The sequence below is a fragment of the Osmia lignaria genome, chromosome 3 (genome assembly GCF_051020975.1).
Source record: "Osmia lignaria lignaria isolate PbOS001 chromosome 3, iyOsmLign1, whole genome shotgun sequence".
Lineage (NCBI taxonomy): Eukaryota > Metazoa > Arthropoda > Insecta > Hymenoptera > Megachilidae > Osmia > Osmia lignaria.
Window position 1 is genome coordinate 5,271,625 of NC_135034.1, and position 21,205 is coordinate 5,292,829.

Consider the following 21,205-nt stretch of genomic DNA (forward strand, 5'->3'; position numbering starts at 1 on the left):
GATCGCCTCGTTGCGCAACGCGAGAAGAAGGTTAGGATGAAGAAATACGCCGTTCCTTTCTGTACCGGCCACCAGAGGGACAACCGCGATAAGTTTCTCGCAAGTACTCGGTAACGAGTTCGCTAACAGACCCCGGTACGATTTACCTTTCTCTTCCTTACCCTTCTTTCTCTTTATCCTTGTTCCCTGAAGGGAAAAAGAATGAAAGGTATGCTTTATACACCTGGCAACAAGATATTCGGCCGGATGTAACCTTCGCGGCTTGTAACATTGGCAAAAGGAAGATAAAATCATAGAGAGAGGACGTGCAAGGGGTCGAGAAAAAGAAGAGAAAGGTAGCGGAGTAGAGAGTACCTGTAGCCGAGGTGCAACTTGCAGACTCACCTTTGTTTGAACACGCAGGACTCTCCTTTCTCTTTTTCATCTTCATCTTCTTCCGACTTTCTTCGTTTCTCCTCGGCGAAGCTTGCATACCTCTACGTTCTAGCGAGGCCGTTGCGCGCGCCTGTTTACCCGCCTATCCCGAGGGTTACGCGCGATTTATGCGCGCCGCTCTGTGTACACGTTCAAATTTATACACGCGCTGTACACGTATGATGCGAAAAAATGCTTCTTTATTTGGTAAAAGTCTACGATCCGTGGATAACCGGTAAAACTGTTCTAAAATTCGACAATTTTTTCAATTTCACTTCAGAGAAATTCGCGCGTTTTATGTTAAACCTCGAAACCCGTTATAAGAGACCACATGTTTGGTCAGAAATTTGTCTCACTACACGTCCACAAGTGTGTACATACGTATCTCGCTAACTGGATAGCACTTGGCCGACTGATACCAGCCACTTCTACTCGTGATTAACACCTCGCAAAAAAACAGGAGAATCACCGGGAACAGTGCGAAGAGAAGCAATCTTCGATACACTCGTTTTATCATCTCTTTCTCTGTTACTCCTTATCCTTTCTATGGGAGTTGCATCAGTGTGCGTTGCACCGTTCGAAGATGCAGGTAAGCGTAATTGCGCGCATAATTTAAGGGTGCGCCACGGCACGAATATACGAGGCTCGATGAACACCGGGCATACGGGAATACACCGTAACATCTGGCTTAAAGGGGGGTCAAGAAATGCTGCACTCGAGGAGAAACCGGCACTTTAAGAAAACCGATCCGTCCATTCATCGAGGAACGATTAAATTGATAGCTCGCCACCACGCAACCAACTGACACAACTCGCTGACTTTCTTCCTCCGTACTGTGCTTCGACCAGGAAAATCCTTGTTTTAATATCTGAACCCCGGAGACAGAGTATATTCATTCTACTTTTTTCAAAATATCACATTATTACTTGTTTCTTGTATTAGATTTCTCGCTCTTCCTGATGGTAAAAATTATTTTATTCCAAGTTCTTGATATTAGCTTACAAAAAATTTCTTTTTCAAAAGTGTGACATAATACACTCTGGCACCGGGGTTCAGATACGGATAGATGGGTCCAACTTTATTAGTGACCCATTGTCAAGAATTAATACTAATTAAGTTATTACATTATTTTGGAACTTCAGGTACATTTTTTTTTCTTTTTCTTTTTAGAAAAACCAAAGAAGACCACACTATTCCCTTTGGATAAGAATTTCCAGATTGTTGGACGTATGAAAAACATTTTTTTTTTTCTTTTTTTTTTCTTTTTTAATTACATGAATAATGAGTGCTTAATATTACAATGTACAATTTTCAATTTGCCATAACACAAGTGTCACGGATTAAATGTTCTCGCGTTGCAAGAACTATTGTACGTGACAAGAAGTCGTAACTTAGGTTTAATTAAGAGAACTATACTGCATGCAAATATGTACAAGTTGGGGTTAACCTTTTAATAGCTTACGTTGCTCCCAGTTTAAGAACGTTTAAAGAGTTGATGTATGTACAACGTGAAAGTGTGTTGTGTACCCTGTTAAACCAACGAATTCAACTGTTCACGAGAATTACAGTAACTAACTTACGTGGCAAGGTTATTCAATTGAAATTTATTTTCTTCATCAATTGCTTATGATGGATTGCTCAAAGGCTTGACTGGAACATTAGCACAATCTATTCTATAGATTCCTTATTATACGTAAGGGTATAGATAGTGATTGATAGAATTGAAGATGTTTAAATGACGAGAGGCATACGATGGAAATTTTTTAATTTTATGGTTTCATAATTTCAGGGTTTCAGGGTTCAGAAATTCTAAAATTTGCAAATTTTCAAATTCTAAAATTCTAAGATTCTAAGATAGTCACGCCAATGCCACCCCATCGTCGACCTTTAATCCGAAATATCAATATCATGGCTCTTTTATTCCCTTCGGGAGCGTGTTGGTTTCGCAGGGTTGTAAGTTCAGACAGCCACTTCGGATCAATTAGCAGGAGGCAGGGAAAAAAAGAAAGGGAAGGTAAAAAGTGCTCGGATCGAGGTCCCTTTATGAATGAAGACGTCATCGGTCGCATAGTTCTGATTGCACGCGAGTAGGATGACTGGAATACAAGACGTTGATGAGTGAGAAGGGTCCGAGAACGTCTCCCGTTGCTTGTCCCCGAAGAAAGACAGAGGAAACCCGTAATAAATGCATGGGAGGTGTAATGGGACGAAACTCGATATAGCCGGATAACCTGCCATGGTGTCTATAGCGTCGCGTGGCTGTCATAATGGTAAAAAAAAAAAAGAACAATGATGAAGAAATTGACCCTTCTACTGGGTCAAAATTACGCTGGCTATTTTAATTTTAATCAGAACATAAGATGACTTATATCGATACTTTCTACAGAAACTGTACAATTAGGCTCTTCCTTCTTTTTTATGAAGCATATAATTACCCGTAAGAAAGTTTTCAATTGACAGTTGTCAGAATGCAGCGATTGTATAAGCGTCGTACGGCTATAAATGTGCAAAATGAAAGAGCAAAATTGCTCGAGGGACAAAGCTTTCATTCACCAAGGGATCATGCAAGTATGACTGCGATCGATTGATCCACCCTCGCGAATGTCTGCGAAAATGATATTTCATGTGGAAATATTATGTTTAAAATTTAGATGATTCTTAGGAATTTTTCATTTTCAATTTTTCTCGCTTCTCTTTTCTTTCAATTATTCGATCATATCGAATTCGTGCCTCCTCGGAAAAAAATTTTCAGAAAACAGGGACACTATAAGATTTCCAGCCGGTAGAAGTTGCAACCGTTCGACGTAACAAACGTTGTTGCACTTTTCAATGGGAAAACCATTTGCGTTTCGCATGCCTAGCCTCTGTTTCGAAGGAATCCGGAAAAATCGTATCGTTACGGTGTCAACGATTTCGTCGATAACGGTGTGGCGTGGTGCGCGGCGTACGTTCACGACCACCATTGAACGTTCGAACGGTATACCTGCATGGGGGACCATGAAAAAATCCCGAGAAACCGATAAAACACGCGAGCTCGCACATGTACCTCTCTCGCGTACCTAAGTACGTGCAACGAAACACGGGTTGAAACACCGTGGCCGTAAATCACCGTTGAATCTAAACACAATGCGCCACAACGATTCCCGTGGATCGTTTCAAATCTCCATACAAGCATCGGGCGCGATAGGACAGAGGCGCAAGATCCAGGCCAGCCTTCCGCTACCATCGACAACGTTTATCCGGAAAACTGTGCAAACAAATAACGGTTCGCCATTTCGCGGAAACATTTCCGTGAGTTGAATAACAGTGGCCGGAGAAAATTAATCGTTTCCAAACAATCTCTAAATTAAAGGGGTGCACACTTCATTTGTGGAATTTTTTTTATAACCAAAGGCTAATTGAAAAACTTCCATCTTGTTGGGAAATATCTACCTAACTTCCGACTTTTTGAACTAGACATATTGCAAAATGGTAGAGTTATTCGTTAATTCTGATAAGTAGCATAGGATTTAAAAAAAATTTTCATAATTATGGAGATGGCGTCAAATTCAAAATTCTTGGGATATTAATGAATTGACGATAGATAAATTTAAACCTCGTTTTCTAGAATTTTTGCGATGAAAGGAGTTACCGAAAGCCCCTCGAGGGTTGAAAGGAGAGAGAGAGAGAAAAAAAAAATACAAAGTTCCCAGACGCATAGAAGACGTAATCCGATACTGCAATACCATGGTGCAGCTTTGAAGAAGGGTGAAAAGTCAAGTGTAAAATGATAAGTGACACGAACCGTTTAACCGTATTCTCTGCGCTTTGTCTACCTACCCGACAGTAAATTCTTTCCTTGCTGCATGTATTTTCGAATCGTCCGACGTGGTAAACGTTTACACGAGCCTCTTTCGAAAAAGGAGCCCATGACGATGTCCAGACTCGAATCTGGATGTTAATGTAGCCAGAGGACTGTTATACGTATATTACGACTTGCATCTGCGTTTTCAGAACTTCAAACGTGTTCTAATGAACTGTTTTATCGATAACTCTGTGTCGTCTCTCGTAAGAAACGAGGAATTTCCTACAAACGTGCCTGTAATATCCATCATTCTGGAATTTAGCTTACTGGGAGGGATCGCGATTCAATTAGAGAGCTTTTTCTGTTCGGACTTTACTTTCAGAGATTTTTAAGCTTGAAACATATATTTTGTGAATTCAAGAAATTTTCGTTCCCCAAAGTAAAGTTCAACCATTTTTCTAAATATTACATAAATTAGATATCAGAGTTGTTTCTGGACAAAGTTATTTCATGCTTGGAGGAAATGCTAAAGATAATTCAAAGTAATAAATTACATTCCGATTAATCTCATAAAGCGTAATTACAAGGAATTATCGCGTGACAAGAACGGGAAAAATTCGTAATCACGATGTGTTAAGTACACGAACCAAGTGAATGTTATTACCCCAAAGCTTCTTTCATTCCACGGTTGTTAATTAACTCGACCGATCAGGTGTACGTGACCAGTGTTACTGGTTTCGAATCAATTCCCCGACAGTACACGTTCGTTGATCGCAAGAATTTGCTTGAAATTTAATTACCCGACGCATCGAGGCGAACGTTTACGAAAAGAAATCCTTATCGCGCGTAAAGTTTCGCCGTAAACGAGACAATTTGCAGAAGCATCGTATATTTATGTCGTTCGATTCGCGTCTCGATCGATCATCTCTTAACGAGAGACGAAGTAACGCGCTGGGAATGATAAGAAATGAGTTAATTAGCATTCCACGGGAGAAAGGCTGCTTTTTCTTTTTTTTTTTCTAAACGATCGTTGATCGAGGATCCCGTCAAATTAAGCTGTTTAATAAACCAAGATATCGTTGTACGAATAACGTAACCCATTTAAACGTAGAGCCGGGTAACCGTGTTCAGCAAAAACGTTTCTTAAAAACGAAGATTAATCAAACTACCATAGAGCGTAGCCTCTTAAAAGCGAGTTGTTGTAAATGATCGGCCTTACGGATGTTCGTGATGAACATTTTTTTTTTTTTTTTTTTTTCAAACGAGTAGATACAATTTATCAAACATCATTTTATAGCTATATACAGGGTGTTTTGTGATGTACAGCATCGAGCATAATGAACTTCTCTAGGGAGAAGGATCTAACACTCAACGTTGAATGTCTGATCACGCGATATCGCTGGTTCGATAAATCCGCAGGAAAACTTAATTACCAGGAATTTTAAATAAATTTAATAAATTCCTATATTAACCGTGGGTGTTTGGATCTCATTGAGCCATCCTGTATAAATACCACGAAGATGGTAGGTGGAATGGTGTAAGGAAAGAAATAAATGAGACGACGGAAGTATTGATACTTAACGTATAGTATGATACAAAGGCATTAATCTTGGAAATGGCGTAAGGCTTTTTAGCCCGTAACAACTTTGAACACTTTGCTTGGATTCGCACACTCGTGTACTTTGAATCAATGCATATCGAGCCGAATGGAGAATACATGTTATTCCTACGTCCCTGTCTGTCTCAGTATTTTATGCCGTACCGTGGTTGCATTCCTCTATGTTTAAAAGATAGAATTAATGAGGTATGAACATATATTTCGACTCTTATGGGAAACATGTAGAAAGGTTCGCTAGAAAGTTCAAGCGAATTTCTTCACCTTCTGTTTCTGTTGGAATTCTGCAAAATTAGGGATCTCTCCCAGGTCCGCCGTCTCGGGGGAGTCTCTCCATGGTCCGCCATCCGAGGATTATTTAACACTTAGCTGATTGAATTCCATTTTCGGGCATCTATAAGAACGATACCTTCAAAAAATATAAATCATAGCATGAAATAACGTGAATCTACTTGTCCCGTTCGTTAAGTGTTAAAATACTAGGTCAAAGGATTGCGGTACGTTGACGCGGTTTTCGCAGCGAAAGAGTTAAATGTATGGAAAACAATGATAGGGAAAATGAAGAAGGGACAACAGGTCATTGTACACGATTGGACTGATCTTTTAAGGGCATTGACCAGCCGTGGTGTATCGCGCTTGCAATTGTTCGATTGTCCTGACGCGTGCTTATGCGTGCACTGGCCTTAATTCGAAGCTCGTTTATGGTGACTCACTTTCTCGTACGTCATTTCTGTCCACGGGACAGACGAATATTATTACCCTAATAGCCAGCCATAACCTTTGCGCGCCATTGCGTGTTAATTCCTTCCGCAGAGATTTTTCTTTGCCGTACGATCCTTTCGATGCCAACCGAGAGACAAACCCGTGTGGTCCGAGTAACTTGATCGGTAATTCTTGGAACTATTGATGATTGAATTGAATTGTGTAGGCAATAATAGATTCAAGATACCCTCTTATGCAATTTAATATTTCATATCTGTCGTCAGACTTTGATCAGAGCTTTCTGTCTGCAATAGACTCTGGTTATATCGCCGTGGCCGGGGGTGCAGCTGGCTGTAGGGACGGAAAATTTTGCAAACTTCGTTAATAGGAAAATTCTAAGACTATTGAACCCTCGTCAGAATTGATCTTTGGATCGATCGCTGAACGGCCACTTTTTACAAACTTTCGACATTTAAACGCAATTCCAAATCGAAATAAATTAGAATTTAAACAGGAGACGTGCTCGTTCGTTCGTTGCACTTTCACCATTGCTCCAGACGTCTCTGATCATTTTCCAGACGACATCTTTCCGTTCGATTATCCTCGGCTCTCCAATTCGTATACGGCTTATTCCATGAGTAACGGGCAGCTTAACCTCTTCGGTGTGAAAGAATATGAAACGCAAATGTCGTTTTCGATAAATGTCAAACGTAAACGCAGCCTTGGGCAATCTGTTATATCGGTTGTATCTCGTATCGTTTCATTCTCTTCGTCGCACGTCCGTGATCTAAAGAACCTGGCTGGAATATAAAAGGATGAAAAAGAAATGGTAAAAAAGAAGAATGATCAACTGCTTGCTTGTTCACATTACAGCGGCAAGGATCAGAAAACTAGTTTTGTCAAAGAGATATCTTCCTTCAGATACCCGTAATTACACGTCAAATGGTATTTGTAGGTGTAAAAATTCTAATGGCATTTCTAGGAAATTTTTCTAACAGCTTTTCGAATTGCTAGAACAATTTTAATTTTTTGATGATAGCTGAAAATTTGGGACCCCCCACAATTTTTATCCAATACCTACCTATTTATTTTTTTAAAACTCTATATCCTAAAATTTCAAATTTTTAATCCTAACCCAACATTTCAAATCTTAAATTATTTTAAGTACAATAATTTGGAACAATGATCTTGTACTTAGGAGGTTTATTACTCGCATACTTTTCGTATCTTGCCATTTGGAAATACATAGTAAACAGCATTCAAATTAACAGCTCTGAGACGGGTTATAAGACGGGTTTCCGAGTTTAATCTAAATAACATGACCTGTTACGGATTATTAGCTTGCCTTTATCTATGTATTTCGCTTTCCTCATTATACAGGGTGTCTGCGATAACTTGTTCAAGTCGTTACCTCTCGGATATTAAAGATATTGAGAACATTGTTCTTACCTGTTAGTAAAAATTTATAACAAATTCATAATTTCATATGCAATATACTACATATGTGTACCCGAAACTAAAGTTCAACCCCCTGTCGTTTCATTTATCATAATTATAAATTTTGCAATACCTGGTATCGCTTCAATTAAAATTATTTATTAATTACTGCGATGTGGGTCGCTAATGAGCTCTGCGGCAGTCAACGTGTTAAATCTTTGATCGAATCGCTCAAAGATCTCACGATTTGACTGGTTAGAATGCCTTGAAATATCACGCATGATATCTCGAAGCGGTAACGGAATTTTTCTTTTTACAACACTCTATCGAACGTAAAGGGACATTATTATGCTGGCTTAAGTAGCAGCCGACTTTGTCAAACATTGACAGTAATCGTCGATGCGTGTCATGCGATAATTCCAACCTGATAATGTTAAATGACAGAGCGCCAAAGGAATCTGCAGCGATCTCGTTTAATACATTCTCTCCCTCTATACGAATACGAAATGAACACCGACAAACTTGACGTACTCCTTAACCCGTAAAGAAATGATCTTCGACGGAAATGACGTGAAAACGAGCTGTATTTCTTCATCAGTATCTTACAAACATATTTGATGTAATAATTAAATTTCATCATTGGCGTAACAAGGTAGAGACACCGTAGGTCTGTACCACTCATTACGCTGAAAATTTTTTAATTTTTAATGAGAATCCTTGATTTTTAATCCGTGGAATTTCGTCCTGTTCGTTCTCCAACGCTTGAAATGCTTTTACCTATCACAAATACTCTGGTCCACGGGGTAGAGATTAAAATAGACTCGTAAAGCAAGGAAGGAATGTTCGGTACGCGAAAATATGCTAATACTAAGTTGGAAGGATTGTTTTCGCATTCCTGGAAAAATCGTGCCGGGAAAGACGCGAGCATTCCAAGGATATAACGACCTCTACACGAAGATGTAAAGTTTGCGAAGAGAATCGAGTGCATAATGCGTCGGTACCGTGGGTCTACACGGGTCTCCACAGCAGCTAAGAGGCTCTCCTCACGCGACCGTGTTTACATAAGATGGGCCAGGCCCGTCGTTATTGCATACTCCCGCCACAGGTGGCTATTCTCCACATATATACCATTGCTTTTCTATACAGGTAGTATCATAATAGGTGAGCATAACTTCACTGATTAATTCAATATAAATTAATTGGAGAAAAAAGAAAGAGGTTTTTCTTGTAAAAATTATTTCATGCGACTGCATTGACAAATCATCAATTTATTCTTCAATAATTACAATTTCATTAATTAGAGGAATAATAATTTCCCACTACCGTAGGAAATAAACAAGAGTAAACAAGGAAATAATGAAAGCTTGTAAATTTCACGAAGCCATGAAATTGAAGTGGACGAAGGAAAATGAAACAACCGGATACTGATTATTCCCAGTGTAATAAACAGATCGTGGAGAAAGATAGTCAATTAAACGGAGAACAACGAATCGGTACATTCGGCGCGTGGATGACAGTCAATTTATTAATCGGATTATCGGGTTAATTTCCCTCGAGTAAACCCCGGTGAGAGTTGCTCGATAATGTCGATCCATCGAAGCCCGAATAGTTCCCCCTCCGTTGCTCTCTGAACTACCCTTTCAAGAAATTCTCGTCGCCTCTTGCTACGGGGATTCTTTTTGTTTTCCATTCTTCGAGAACGTGGGAAGAAACGGGACGAGGAAATCCGGATTTCCCGCATTTCTCCTGCTATTTCATCCAAGAAGATAGCTTTCCAGATCGCCCGATTCAAATGGGGATCAAAGATTGATTCACCAATGAGATCAATCTTAAAGGCATTCGATAATACATAAAATTTTTCTTTAGATTAAAATTTAATAACAAGGTGCAAAATTGCAAAATAATTGCAATGCGTTGGTTGGAAAAAATATTTAAAATATTCAACTTTGCATTCGAACGGAGGGAATTTTTCATAAAAATAAAAACACGGAATCACTTTTTTCCATCACGGTAAATCGCGTATTGCCTTTCGATCGATGAAACCAACCCCCATTGGCAGTCACGGCTCATTTAGCAGCCGAATTTTCCGAAAATTCCGTACGACCCATGAACCATCCATATTATTTGCTCGTTGATATATCGAATATTGAATAAAGCAATCACCATAACATCGCACGAAATCGCTTCGTTATTTTCCAAACCTGTCGCCGGAGAGTGATTGAACGATGTCATTGATAGCCTTCCGTGCTTCGTCAAGATGATGGAAAAATAATTTCCCATCGGTCCTACGCTCCTTCTTATATTTCCGAGAACGATAATTGCATCGGACAAAATCAATATATTGTATCCAAAAGAATATTGTCCTCCGTCTAACAGATTATTTCCATTTCATTATTTCTGAAGAAAATATTTTTATATTTATCATTTTTATTGTAAATTTATTTTCTCGTACAGGTCTGAGGGAAAAATCTTTCAATCCAATTCAAGACTCGTTCTAGAGCCGATGATATATTCTCGTCACGACTCTTTTGAATTCGGTTCGTCTTCTTACGCTTTCAACCCCTATAATCAAACTCTGCCTCGGAGAAATTCGAATTCATAATTCAGATCCTCTATTTTCTTTCGTGCCTCCGATTTTCCACCCCTATTTCTTTTTTCCTTCGATGCGTGTAAGTCAGCGAATTGTCATTCCTCGGTGTACATAGCTGATTGGACGTCGCTAAGTCACGTTCTCATTGAGATTCCTGGCTCGATGTAGAAACTGTCTGTCTTATATTTATTTAAATAATTTTCATTTTATATATTCTATAATTCTTCCTTTACGATCGTAAATCTTTGTAGAATTTAATTGTTTATTAGGAAAACATTTCGTTGAAGTTTATTTTGGAGGAAATCCTTGTTGTTGAAATCTATTTCGGTTAGCTTTGTACGCGGCGAAGGTTAGCGTTCGAAGGAAACCAAATTTGGGACCGGATGTTGTTGGTACACAGCAGTTTGTCGAAACGGAGGGTGCTGTGATCTTACGAGGTTGAAGAAGGACGTAGGCAGAGGAGTTAACCATCAAACGACCCACGTGCTACCTGCTGCGAGCAAAAACAAGTGGGCGATTTCAGTATGCAAATTTCCTTGCCAGATTTATCCTGCCTACCTTCCTAAACGTATCGTCAAGACGCCTGACGAGTTACTTATTATTTTTCTCATCGATTCCGTGTAAACGTTAATTCGTTATTAATTGATTTACTAATTATTAGAAATAGCCCGACACTGGTCTCGGGTTTCTATTTGTCACTTTCTAATTAATTATTTTTAATTTGGTGCTACCTAATAGCAGCGTATGTTAACGCGTTCAACTCGTTAATGAAGCATAACTTTTACAACGTGTAAAAAGCGATAGATAATCGAGGGGACGACGAGGAAGAAACCTAGCAAGGTCAACTTGACCCTCCCTGGTAATCGGCTTAAAGCGCCTTAACAATTTCACGTAGATATACGGATATAAATACGTGCATACTTTTGTAAAACTGGCCTGCTAAGTTGGATTTATGAACGTCTTTTACAGACGGCATCTACGACCCTTTTCCTTCTTTTGCTTTTACCTCAGGTTTTAAAGAGCACAACATTTGTTGCACCTTCAACCATTACGATTAAATCCCTCGAGTTTACGATGTAACATTCTACCGTTTGGACGGTTAATTTTTTAATTCTTCGGTTAAAAAGAGGAAAAAGGAGGAAGAGTTTAAAATTCTCCTAGTGTTTCTATTATTTGTCTACCAACCGTAGATTTCTTGTTACGCGATGTTCGATGCATACGCGATGCAAATCGTCTTCGTGCACATATTATTATCAGAGGGGTCACGGCGAGCAATCGGACGAACCAGCGTGCTCAGAAAGCACAACGAAACACCGTAACTCACGTTTACGCCTGTAAAATGAGCAGACATACCGTCGTGTCACTTATTGCTAACTAATATAAACTTAACTCCGCGACACCCACGAGGATTATAAAGAAAGCGCTATGAACCGCTCGTAAATCATAGCTCGCTTTACATTTTACTCGTGTTACGCCTTGTTACAACAGCCGATGTGTTGAACACGCACGGCTAACCTCGATAATTGAGAGGATCGACGGAGAAAAAACACGAATTTTCCTTCGCAGCATCGAAACGTTTCGCAAGTCGGCGTTCGAAAAGAGCGTAGAGTTGAAATGCAAAGCGGTAACCCGATTCTATAATAATTTATTGAAAATTTACCAGTAGAAAAATATGGTTTTCCGATATTAAATTCTTGCGACGCGTCGATAAAAGGTAATTGCCGAGTATCAACGGATGAGCAACGAGCAGTGGTAAAATGGCAGGTTCAGAGAAAACTACAACGGCGTGCGGGTTTTATCGTGGAAATAGTAAAGTGGAAGGATAGAAGAAAAAAGAAACGGTAGGTTGAAAGAGGGAAATGGGAGAGCAGACGAGCAACAACCGGCACAGCTTTTTCGAGGGTCTCTCCTCCTAGATTTTCGCGGGGATGCGCTCAGCACCGAAGTGCAATCGTAATTAACCGCTTTTCAGTGTCTCTCTCGCATGAAAGATACGAGGTTTCATAAGTAAGTGGGCAAAAGGAATGTGTCAAGCTTGCTTTCCCAGGGAACGTTTCTCCCTCAATTTTTCGCCTCTTTCCCGAATCGTCCCTTAATTCCGGATGCGTTGAAAAGATAACGATGGAAAACCGTTCCAGTGTTATCCGTTTGACGGAAAGTTAATAATTTTATGTGTCCTTTGAAACAAAGTTCGATCGACTTATAAATAAATGATCGAAACGTAAGTTTAACAGAACTAGTACAATTGGGACATGTTTTAAGAACCGAATAATAATGTAGGAAATAACTCATAACGCCAATTAATTGTAGTTTCTTTTAACTAACCAGTCCTAACGTCGCATGTTGTGTGTTACAGCGTGTGACTGTCACCCAATTGGAGCTTCCGGGAAAACTTGTAACCAAAGTACCGGCCAATGTCCTTGTAAAGACGGTGTAACCGGTACAACTTGTAACAGATGTGCCAGAGGTTACCAACAAAGTAGATCTCACATTGCACCTTGTATCAGTAAGTAGACAAAATTCTTCAATCTTTCTTATATATTTTTTTTTTTTTTTCACAATTTCTTAATAGGACCATCTTCGATGTGCGAAAAAACATTATCGATCTTTACTTTTGAAGCACGCGGTATCTCGTTAAATTGCTCGAAAGTTCCATTAACAGTTGGAATGGAAAAAGAAACGGGACGAAATATATATCGTGCCTTAACCGTCTTGTTTTTAAAAGCGATCGATCGATCAATCGAGGGGAACACGCGATCTGGTCCGGGCTGATCGTGTTATCGCTTGATCGCGCGTCCAATTAGGCGAAATTTGCAAATATGAGAGGGTGAACCGTTGTAGCCTTTTAGAAGAGAGATATACGAGCCGTATTTATCGTAACTTCACAGCCGTTTGTTTTCACTGCTTACAGAAATACCAAGGGTTGTACAGACGCAAGGCACGGCCGGCGAGGAGAGCGGTGAACACGAAGACGACGACAACCCGCGTGGTTACGATGGACGAGCCGGTAAGTAAATGTCAAGTAAAACAAAATGACACGTCTTAGCGAGGCTGCATGTCGGCCTGTCGGTACTTAACGCGCCATAGGAAACGACACCACCGCTGAGGATCGTGAGCTTAAGGGAGTAGAGTGCCAAACATGCTAGGGTTCCCCAGGGAATATGGTTCGCGTGGGGGAAAGATAGTGAAACTTAAAAATTGGAATTTTGTGACATTGTATTATTATTAGGTTTATAATAATTGATATTATAATTAATTTTTCAAGGTATGTGCGGCTAAAGCTTAAGAATTTGAATTTTGTCATTGCATTATTATTATGTTTACTATAATTAATTTTGCACGATAATCAAAGTATGCGAAAAATGACGGAACGTTTCTGATAACGGGAAAGGAATCCCGCTTATTTATTGCCGGAAACAGAAATGCTTGGCAACACGTGTGGGAAAATCCAGCGAAGGTAGGAAGTTTATTCGGATACAAGCTCCCTTGCCACGTGGCAATATGGAATGTAAGCACAATATTAATTCGGCAGACGAAGAGGGAAAAGGAGGAAAGGGAGGGAATAGAGGGTTGGAATGTCTAGCCGGTTGGTCGCAGCCTCTCAGCCACCCCTAATGGCTTAATTAAAACTACCCTCACTTGCAGCTTGCCCATTTGCCTCGCAGTTTCCAACGGCCTACTTGTACCACCGTACGAGCATAAAGTTGACGGTTTTTATTTACACGTGTGTACATAGTAATAAATCGTCCCATCAGATCACTTTGGATCATCGTTTACGTCGAACGTTTCATATATTTTCTTGAATCTATAATAATCATCCATAATAGCTTAGGGTAATTTTCCTGTAAAAGATTTTCATTTCCCTCAAAATGAAAGATTAATTCCTAGTAACCCTTCTTCAATTAAGTTATTCGTAACGTTAACAAGTGTAAACTACGAGCATCGTTATCAAAAGGAACACGTTCGAACGTAACAACGATAAATAACTAAGACATTACTCTGTTCATAGACATGTTCAATAGTTAGATCAAGTATCATATCATTGCCGGGAGGTTTCAGTTACTTCTACTATTACATCTAACTATCTGGATGCAATAATTCGCAGATAAGACGAGCTTAGCTTTATAAGACCAGATACAGTCATTGTTGTTGATAAATGAAGAACTTCCTTTGAACAAGACCCACCTTCCCGTGCGTGGATGCATTCACAATCATCCGTATAATTTATCATTTTTGTAGACGTAATGTTAATAATTATTTTTATATGCAGTAATGCGATAGGCGATATGGAAACGACTCTGATTCGATAGTCAGAAAAGTAGCGGAGTACTTGACGACGGTTTTAAGTACTTGTGGTGAAGCATTCATTGTCGAGGGGTGGGTCAAAATATATTTCGGAATGGGTCCACGTGTACGAGTGTAAGTACACGTCAAGGCGGCGAAAGTAAACGTCAATCCATTAAATGGACTACGTACGAATCGTAATAACTTGGGAACAACCCTTCTTCGTGGTGGAGCGGGAAGAGAAGAGGGAGGATAAAGAGCCGAAAAGAGGGTTAGGAAAGAGAAAGGGAAAGTAAAGGGAAATAAACAGCCTGCGGAATAAAAAGGATAGGTGGAACATTAAAATTGAAAAGAGAGAGTATTCTTAACTTACATTTACATTATTAAAAAATTAATAAAAATGAGTTTTTAAAAGCAAGGAATTATCGGCGTAGGCGTTGGCGTAATGGGTGACTTACTAATCCGAAGGGCCGGGGTTCAAATACCATTCAGGATTTCCTCATTTTTTCACAAATTCCCTAACTTAATATTATCCTAGTAAATTTCTAGGGTTCATATATTAATTTGTCGTCGACCAAAACAGTGTTTGAATGCAGTTCGTAGGATTTCCGGAATCGCCGCGTGTTCCTATATGCAATCGACAACGGCGCAGTGCGTGGGTGCGTGCAACGAAAATTACGCGCACGGTTGCGTGCAACATTAACATATAGATGCGATTCGTGACGCGGAGATGCATACCCTCGATGTATGCACGCCTGCATACTGCTCTTATTCCTTGCAAGAATAGCATTCCCGAGGTGGTGGGACGCGAGTATCCCTCCAGCTACTAGTTTGCAACGCTTATGAACAATGTCTTCGCGATGCTAAAAAGAGGATGCCCAATGGCTATCCTACCACCCTCTCGTATAACTGAATGTAATAACATGTTAGTACACTGTATCGAGGCAGCTTTGTCGATGAGTTACGATTACTGCTTGTGAATTTCAAAGAAACTAAATTCTGCTGAATTCGAAGTCGAGAAACTAAAGTACAGATACGATCATGTGTTTTAATAAACATTCAAACGATTCGATTTTTAGTTCGACGTTTTATGTAATTGAATTTCGAGAGACGATCAATTTAAGTCTCGTTTGATTTCTGTGGAAAGGTGGTTGTATCATAACATACACTTTATTATAAAATTCCTTTGAAAGAATTTATTTCATTTTAAATACATTTGTTGAAACATTATCGTTCATATAGATTTGGTGATATTTAGTATCTTTGTTGCAAGTTGTCGCGTATTCCTGAATTTAGGAGGTAGTCTATTGTAGGGTTCTGACGTACTATACTAATGTGCTGTTAACTTACGCACATGAGCCAAGTGCTATATGCGCTCGTGTCCATTTCTCCTTTACCAGTGCAATTACAAGCTACAAAAAGCTTATGAGTGATGACGTCGACCAACATAAAATTACTCACATACGTAAGATGAAATCTGAGATGAGGAAAATACTTGAACACAACGATATACATATAATGTACGCTTTAGATTATCATTCTTGTTGTAACAGAATACAGATAATTCCAGGATAAATCTTTTAACTAATTTAATGGTATTAGGTAGAATTTCAGAGATAATTAATTTTTCGATGCAATCTTAAAAATTAAATAAAAAGAATAATATTAGATATGTTGTAAGTACACTCGCGATTGAATCAGTGCATCTATGCGCATCTCGTCTCTAATATTTGTTAGAAGTAACAATGGTCGGAAGTGTTCGATCGAAAGAATAGAGACAATAGATGTGTAAACGGGTTAAAGAAGTATTAGTATGAAAGGAGCAGAAATAAACGTGTTGTCTGGTTTACAAGGCGAGTTAATCTGCAGTTCGCTTACTGTACCGACGCGTGAACTTATTGCTTGTGCGTATGCGCTCGAATAAACGCCCACTAAGGTGGGTCCTTCCATTTCAGGAAACATACCCCTGGTACTGTTTGCACACCACATCGATTCGTTCTCTTTCCCCTTTTCTTCCTTTTCCACAATCACGGATGCAGTTTAAAACAGCTTCCTTTCTTTGACTTAAACGAACAAATCACATTAGTATTATATTTATATTATGTTAAAACGTTTTCAGAGATTATACAAATAATGTAAGAAATTTTTTATTTAAACAAAAATAATGCGATTTTACTTGGGTAAAATTATAATTTATTCAGATTTTTGCATAAATTCATTGATTTAGATTTAATGGATTATTTATCATTTTTTTTTTTGCCACTGTAATATTGTGCTTACTTTCAAGTGTATCACTTAGGTCTGTTTTAGTAAGGGTTTTTGTAGCTTAGGGACGCTTCCGCGTACAAAGAAGAATCTTTCGAAAGAAATGACCTTTCGCTTCGTCGGTAGGACGTATTTGCGATGAGCAATCGATCTGTTTTTCGTAGACTGTTAAAGCTGAACGTACATTTCACCCAAGGGGACGTTTGACAGCATGATAAACTTGTCATCTTATATTAGATTGGCAACTAAATTAGCGACTTCCATAGAATTATTTATTAAAAATTTAGCCTTAGGGGATTTTCTCAAAGACGAGGAGGCTGCTTTTGAAGTCACAAGCCGACCTATATGGTCCTGGTTATATTTTTCAGTTATGTACTAAATTTTATTGTCATCAAAATTAAGATTTTAAAATCATCGGAGAAAGTCCCCTTAACGAAGTCTTCAAATAAGACGTTTAAAGTTTCGGACAAAGAGTCATTATCTTGATTTACGTAATTTACAGTTACAGATTTGGAAGGTATTTAAGAGGCACCCGGTATATGTTGCCTTCTATAGTAATAATTATCTTCATTATTACAGGACAGGCTTACCGGCCGAGTCCTAAACCAAAGTTAATTACCAGCCGCCGTAGCTAATTTAAATCAAGACTAATTAACCCTCTCCCTCGTTCCTTGTGATCCTACTTGCGTTACTCCAAGTCTCGCCTTAATATCACGCAACTTTCCCTAAACTTGCCTCGTTTCATTCACCTGACGTCGCGAATCCATGGATGAATTATTAACGCGTCTGGGAATAATTGATATTAATCTTTGCGCGTCGAAATACGTACGAGATGAAAATGACCCGTTGTTCAGCGTGCGAAATGTAAATTTCACGAAATCTTAAAATTTAACAGAAAAACGTTTTATCCCTAGGATGGAAATCTTTCGGCATGGAATCGTTTCATGTTTTTCCTAGATATTCTTGGCTGTTTTAGCACGAACATACAAGATATACAGCAAGGTACGCTAGCGGTCGTAAAGTAACGTCTTAATTATAAAAGGGTCTCGGTGGTACGGTGCATGTCTTACGAGGCACCCTAAGTATCCTACAGCGGCCGAGTGGGACTTTAATGGACGCGTGGGTGTTTGCCAGCCATGACAACGCACAGAATCTACGGTTTTTCCTGCGACTGCCCTTTGAGACGACCCCACCCTAACCAAGGGTAAACGGTGCTCTTAATGCGAGCTACTTTCGCCACGAAATTAAATGACTACCATCGTGGTTGTCTACCGTTTAAATGAAATTTACGTAGATATTAATACTTGTCATCGTTCTTGCCTCGATAAAGTGTGCCGATAGATTGAACAAGTTCCAGTTTCTATGAAAATGCTAGTTTAATGATGTTCGAACGGTAGGAGGAGGTTGTGCAAAAATAAATATAACTGTTTTACTTCTTCCCATCCTCCCTTACTGTAAAATTTACTGTTTATCTTTTAACAAAGGAAGACGGAAACAAAAACAAAGTTAATCAGGATTCTAGGGGTGAGAGAAAAATTTCGCAGGCAGTTGGTGAAGCATACCAGTCGAGCCAATTAATTGAATTACCAAATGGGAAATACGAGTCGAAAGGGAACCAGATACATGCCGGTTAGCTGCCACGAATCGATCGTGATGGCAGAGACCTCAGACCATAATCCGTTTAATTCCCGACTAACGAGACGTCCTTTGTGTCGATTAACCCGTGCCAATCCGCATCAATCGAACGGCCATATAACTTTGCCATCGAACGTATCCAAACCGTAAGGTTCGCTAGCTTTCCGATCGACTGATCCCAATCGATTCGATGGATTCGACGAGGAACTGGTTTCTGGTGTTGCTCACCACTTCGTAACGAGTCCATCGCAATCACCCAACAAACCACCTAAATCCAATGTTATGGGTCAAAAGTCAATTGTGACCGCAATTGGTCCTCCACTTTCCATCGATTTCCATTTAAAGAGTTCGCACCAACAACGACACGGTTTGCCCAAATTACAATACTACCAATCCAATTTTGCAAATTTCTTATTTTTCGTATTGACAATACCTAGAGAATTGCAATATGAAAAAGAAATCAACATTCGTACAGAGGTTCTCTAATCGAATATTCTTCTTCTTTCTTTTTTTTTTTTTTTTTTTTTTTTGCCCAACTGATTCGACATTTTTCGAATTTCGACAGACGTCTGATGATAGACGAACGTGCGCCGTAGTCTGGTACGAGCATGGAATTTTCATTATTTTTATTGGATAACGCACCAGCTACGGGGAGAATCGATTGAATTTCAAACGAAATTCAAATTACGTACAATTTGGTTAGCCATCAGGACAGGCAAAAGCGAAGTACATAGTGCGAAGCGTGTGTGTATACGTGTATACAGGATGTCCCAAGCAATTGGGCCAGCTGTAGCTCTAAAATGGTAAAAGATTTCAAGATCCATTTCACTTTTCTTTTTAAATGAAATTATATATTTTTCCCCTGTAAAAGAATATCAAAATACTTGAGTTGATAATTGAGTAGTTCAAAAGATATTTTATGGAGGGCTTAATCTCTCCCTGAAATAATTAATTTTCAACCTAAGTACTTTAACACCTTTTAATAAATTTGTTAATAATTGAAAATTAAAATTTAATCGATCTTGAAATCTTTGATACTCCTTCGCTTCTGGAGCTGATATATCCATCACGATATTCTCCATTCGATACTATTTAATTTCACTATTTAATGACATTTTTATCCATCTTTTACCCTTTTCTATCTGGGCCCAATTGTATGGTACACCCTGTATTCCGGTTGCGTGCAGTTTGGATTCGTAGTTCGGGGGATTCAGTGTGTTGTACGGATTCTATTATCGACTTGTAGCTACGGTTCATTAAAACGGCATAACATTTGCAAACAACAGTCTTTACATTCCTGCCAATCCTTTCTCCAAACATTCCACCCCTGTTTTTCGGACTTTCATTCGTTAATCTCTTTTGTAACGTTCTTCTTTTTCGAATGGTTCGCAGTGCTCTGAAATTTTTCAACGGGGAGTTTTGTACCTCTGTTTGATGGCACTTGAAATAACTGCTTTTTGTTACAAACGGATTGTAAAATAAATTTTCCAAACTTTATAACTTTACATTTTGTGACTTTCGGTCTCAAAAACATTATATTTGGAATTACAGCAAAAAGCTATACTTAAATTGTAAACCTAGCATAAACTAATTACAATATTGTTTCATATCAGGTGTCAATTCGTACGTGTAACTATTTCAATGATTTAAGAATAAAATATGTCGTTCGTTTAACTTTATCATACTTAATAATATATTCCATGCAATTAGAAGAATTCTTTGTTCGATTCGAGTGGGCCAAGTGGATGACTGGCCTTTAGCCTCGTTTCTTTTCTAACACTTAATACTGTCCATTATCAGTGACAGCTGTGGGTGCATCTATCCATTTATTATCTAGCCCAACGGTGTCCATCTATTATCTGAAACGGCATGGTCAGCGTATAACGTGTCCTCGTCTCGAAGTCGTGCAATTAATTTTCTCCGGAATACGTTACAGTCCAGTGGTTCTTAACCTGGGCGTAACTAATAATCTCCATGAAGGGTAACAGTAATATATTTCATAGAACAACATGCCAATTTGATGGAACGTTACTTTAAAAACGAGTGACAATAAGGAAGGATAAATAATTCAATTTGTTTTGCTTAATAAATATTACTCAATTTTAATGAAATTTCAATCTCATCAGATGAAAATTTTATCGAGGATATTTTAGAACCCCACTTGGGCAATATAGCGAGAGTCTACTGTATTTGAAAGAAGATTATATTTTTTAAGTTATTCATCTGTTAAAAATAATTTTCCATCTGTTCAACGTTATAAAGAGGATATTCGCTTTTATTATCTTGGTATATTGTTAAATTGGCTGAGAGTGTAAGATCGTAACGCCAGGCGTGAAATAATCGCTCTTGTCACGACAGTGTTTTCTTTGGCTAGATTTATACGGCCAAGAAAAAATTTCATATATTTCCACGAAGACGTAGCAATTTTTTAATCATTGCAGAAACTACTATGTAACGTAGATGTTACATATTTCTGGAC

The 21,205-nt window shown here is 38.8% G+C and overlaps 1 protein-coding gene across 2 annotated transcripts in view; it reads left to right on the top strand.

Moving 5' to 3' along the window:
* Positions 1–21,205, top strand: part of LOC117605398 (netrin-1-like) — a 63,042-nt gene that overhangs the window by 37,324 nt on the left and 4,513 nt on the right. For both annotated transcript variants that reach the window (XM_076693387.1, XM_076693388.1), the window contains 3 exons: positions 1,585–1,641; positions 12,899–13,048; positions 13,454–13,549. In XM_076693387.1, coding sequence (XP_076549502.1) covers positions 1,585–1,641; positions 12,899–13,048; positions 13,454–13,549 — 303 coding nt within the window. The remainder of the gene's footprint in view (positions 1–1,584; positions 1,642–12,898; positions 13,049–13,453; positions 13,550–21,205) is intronic.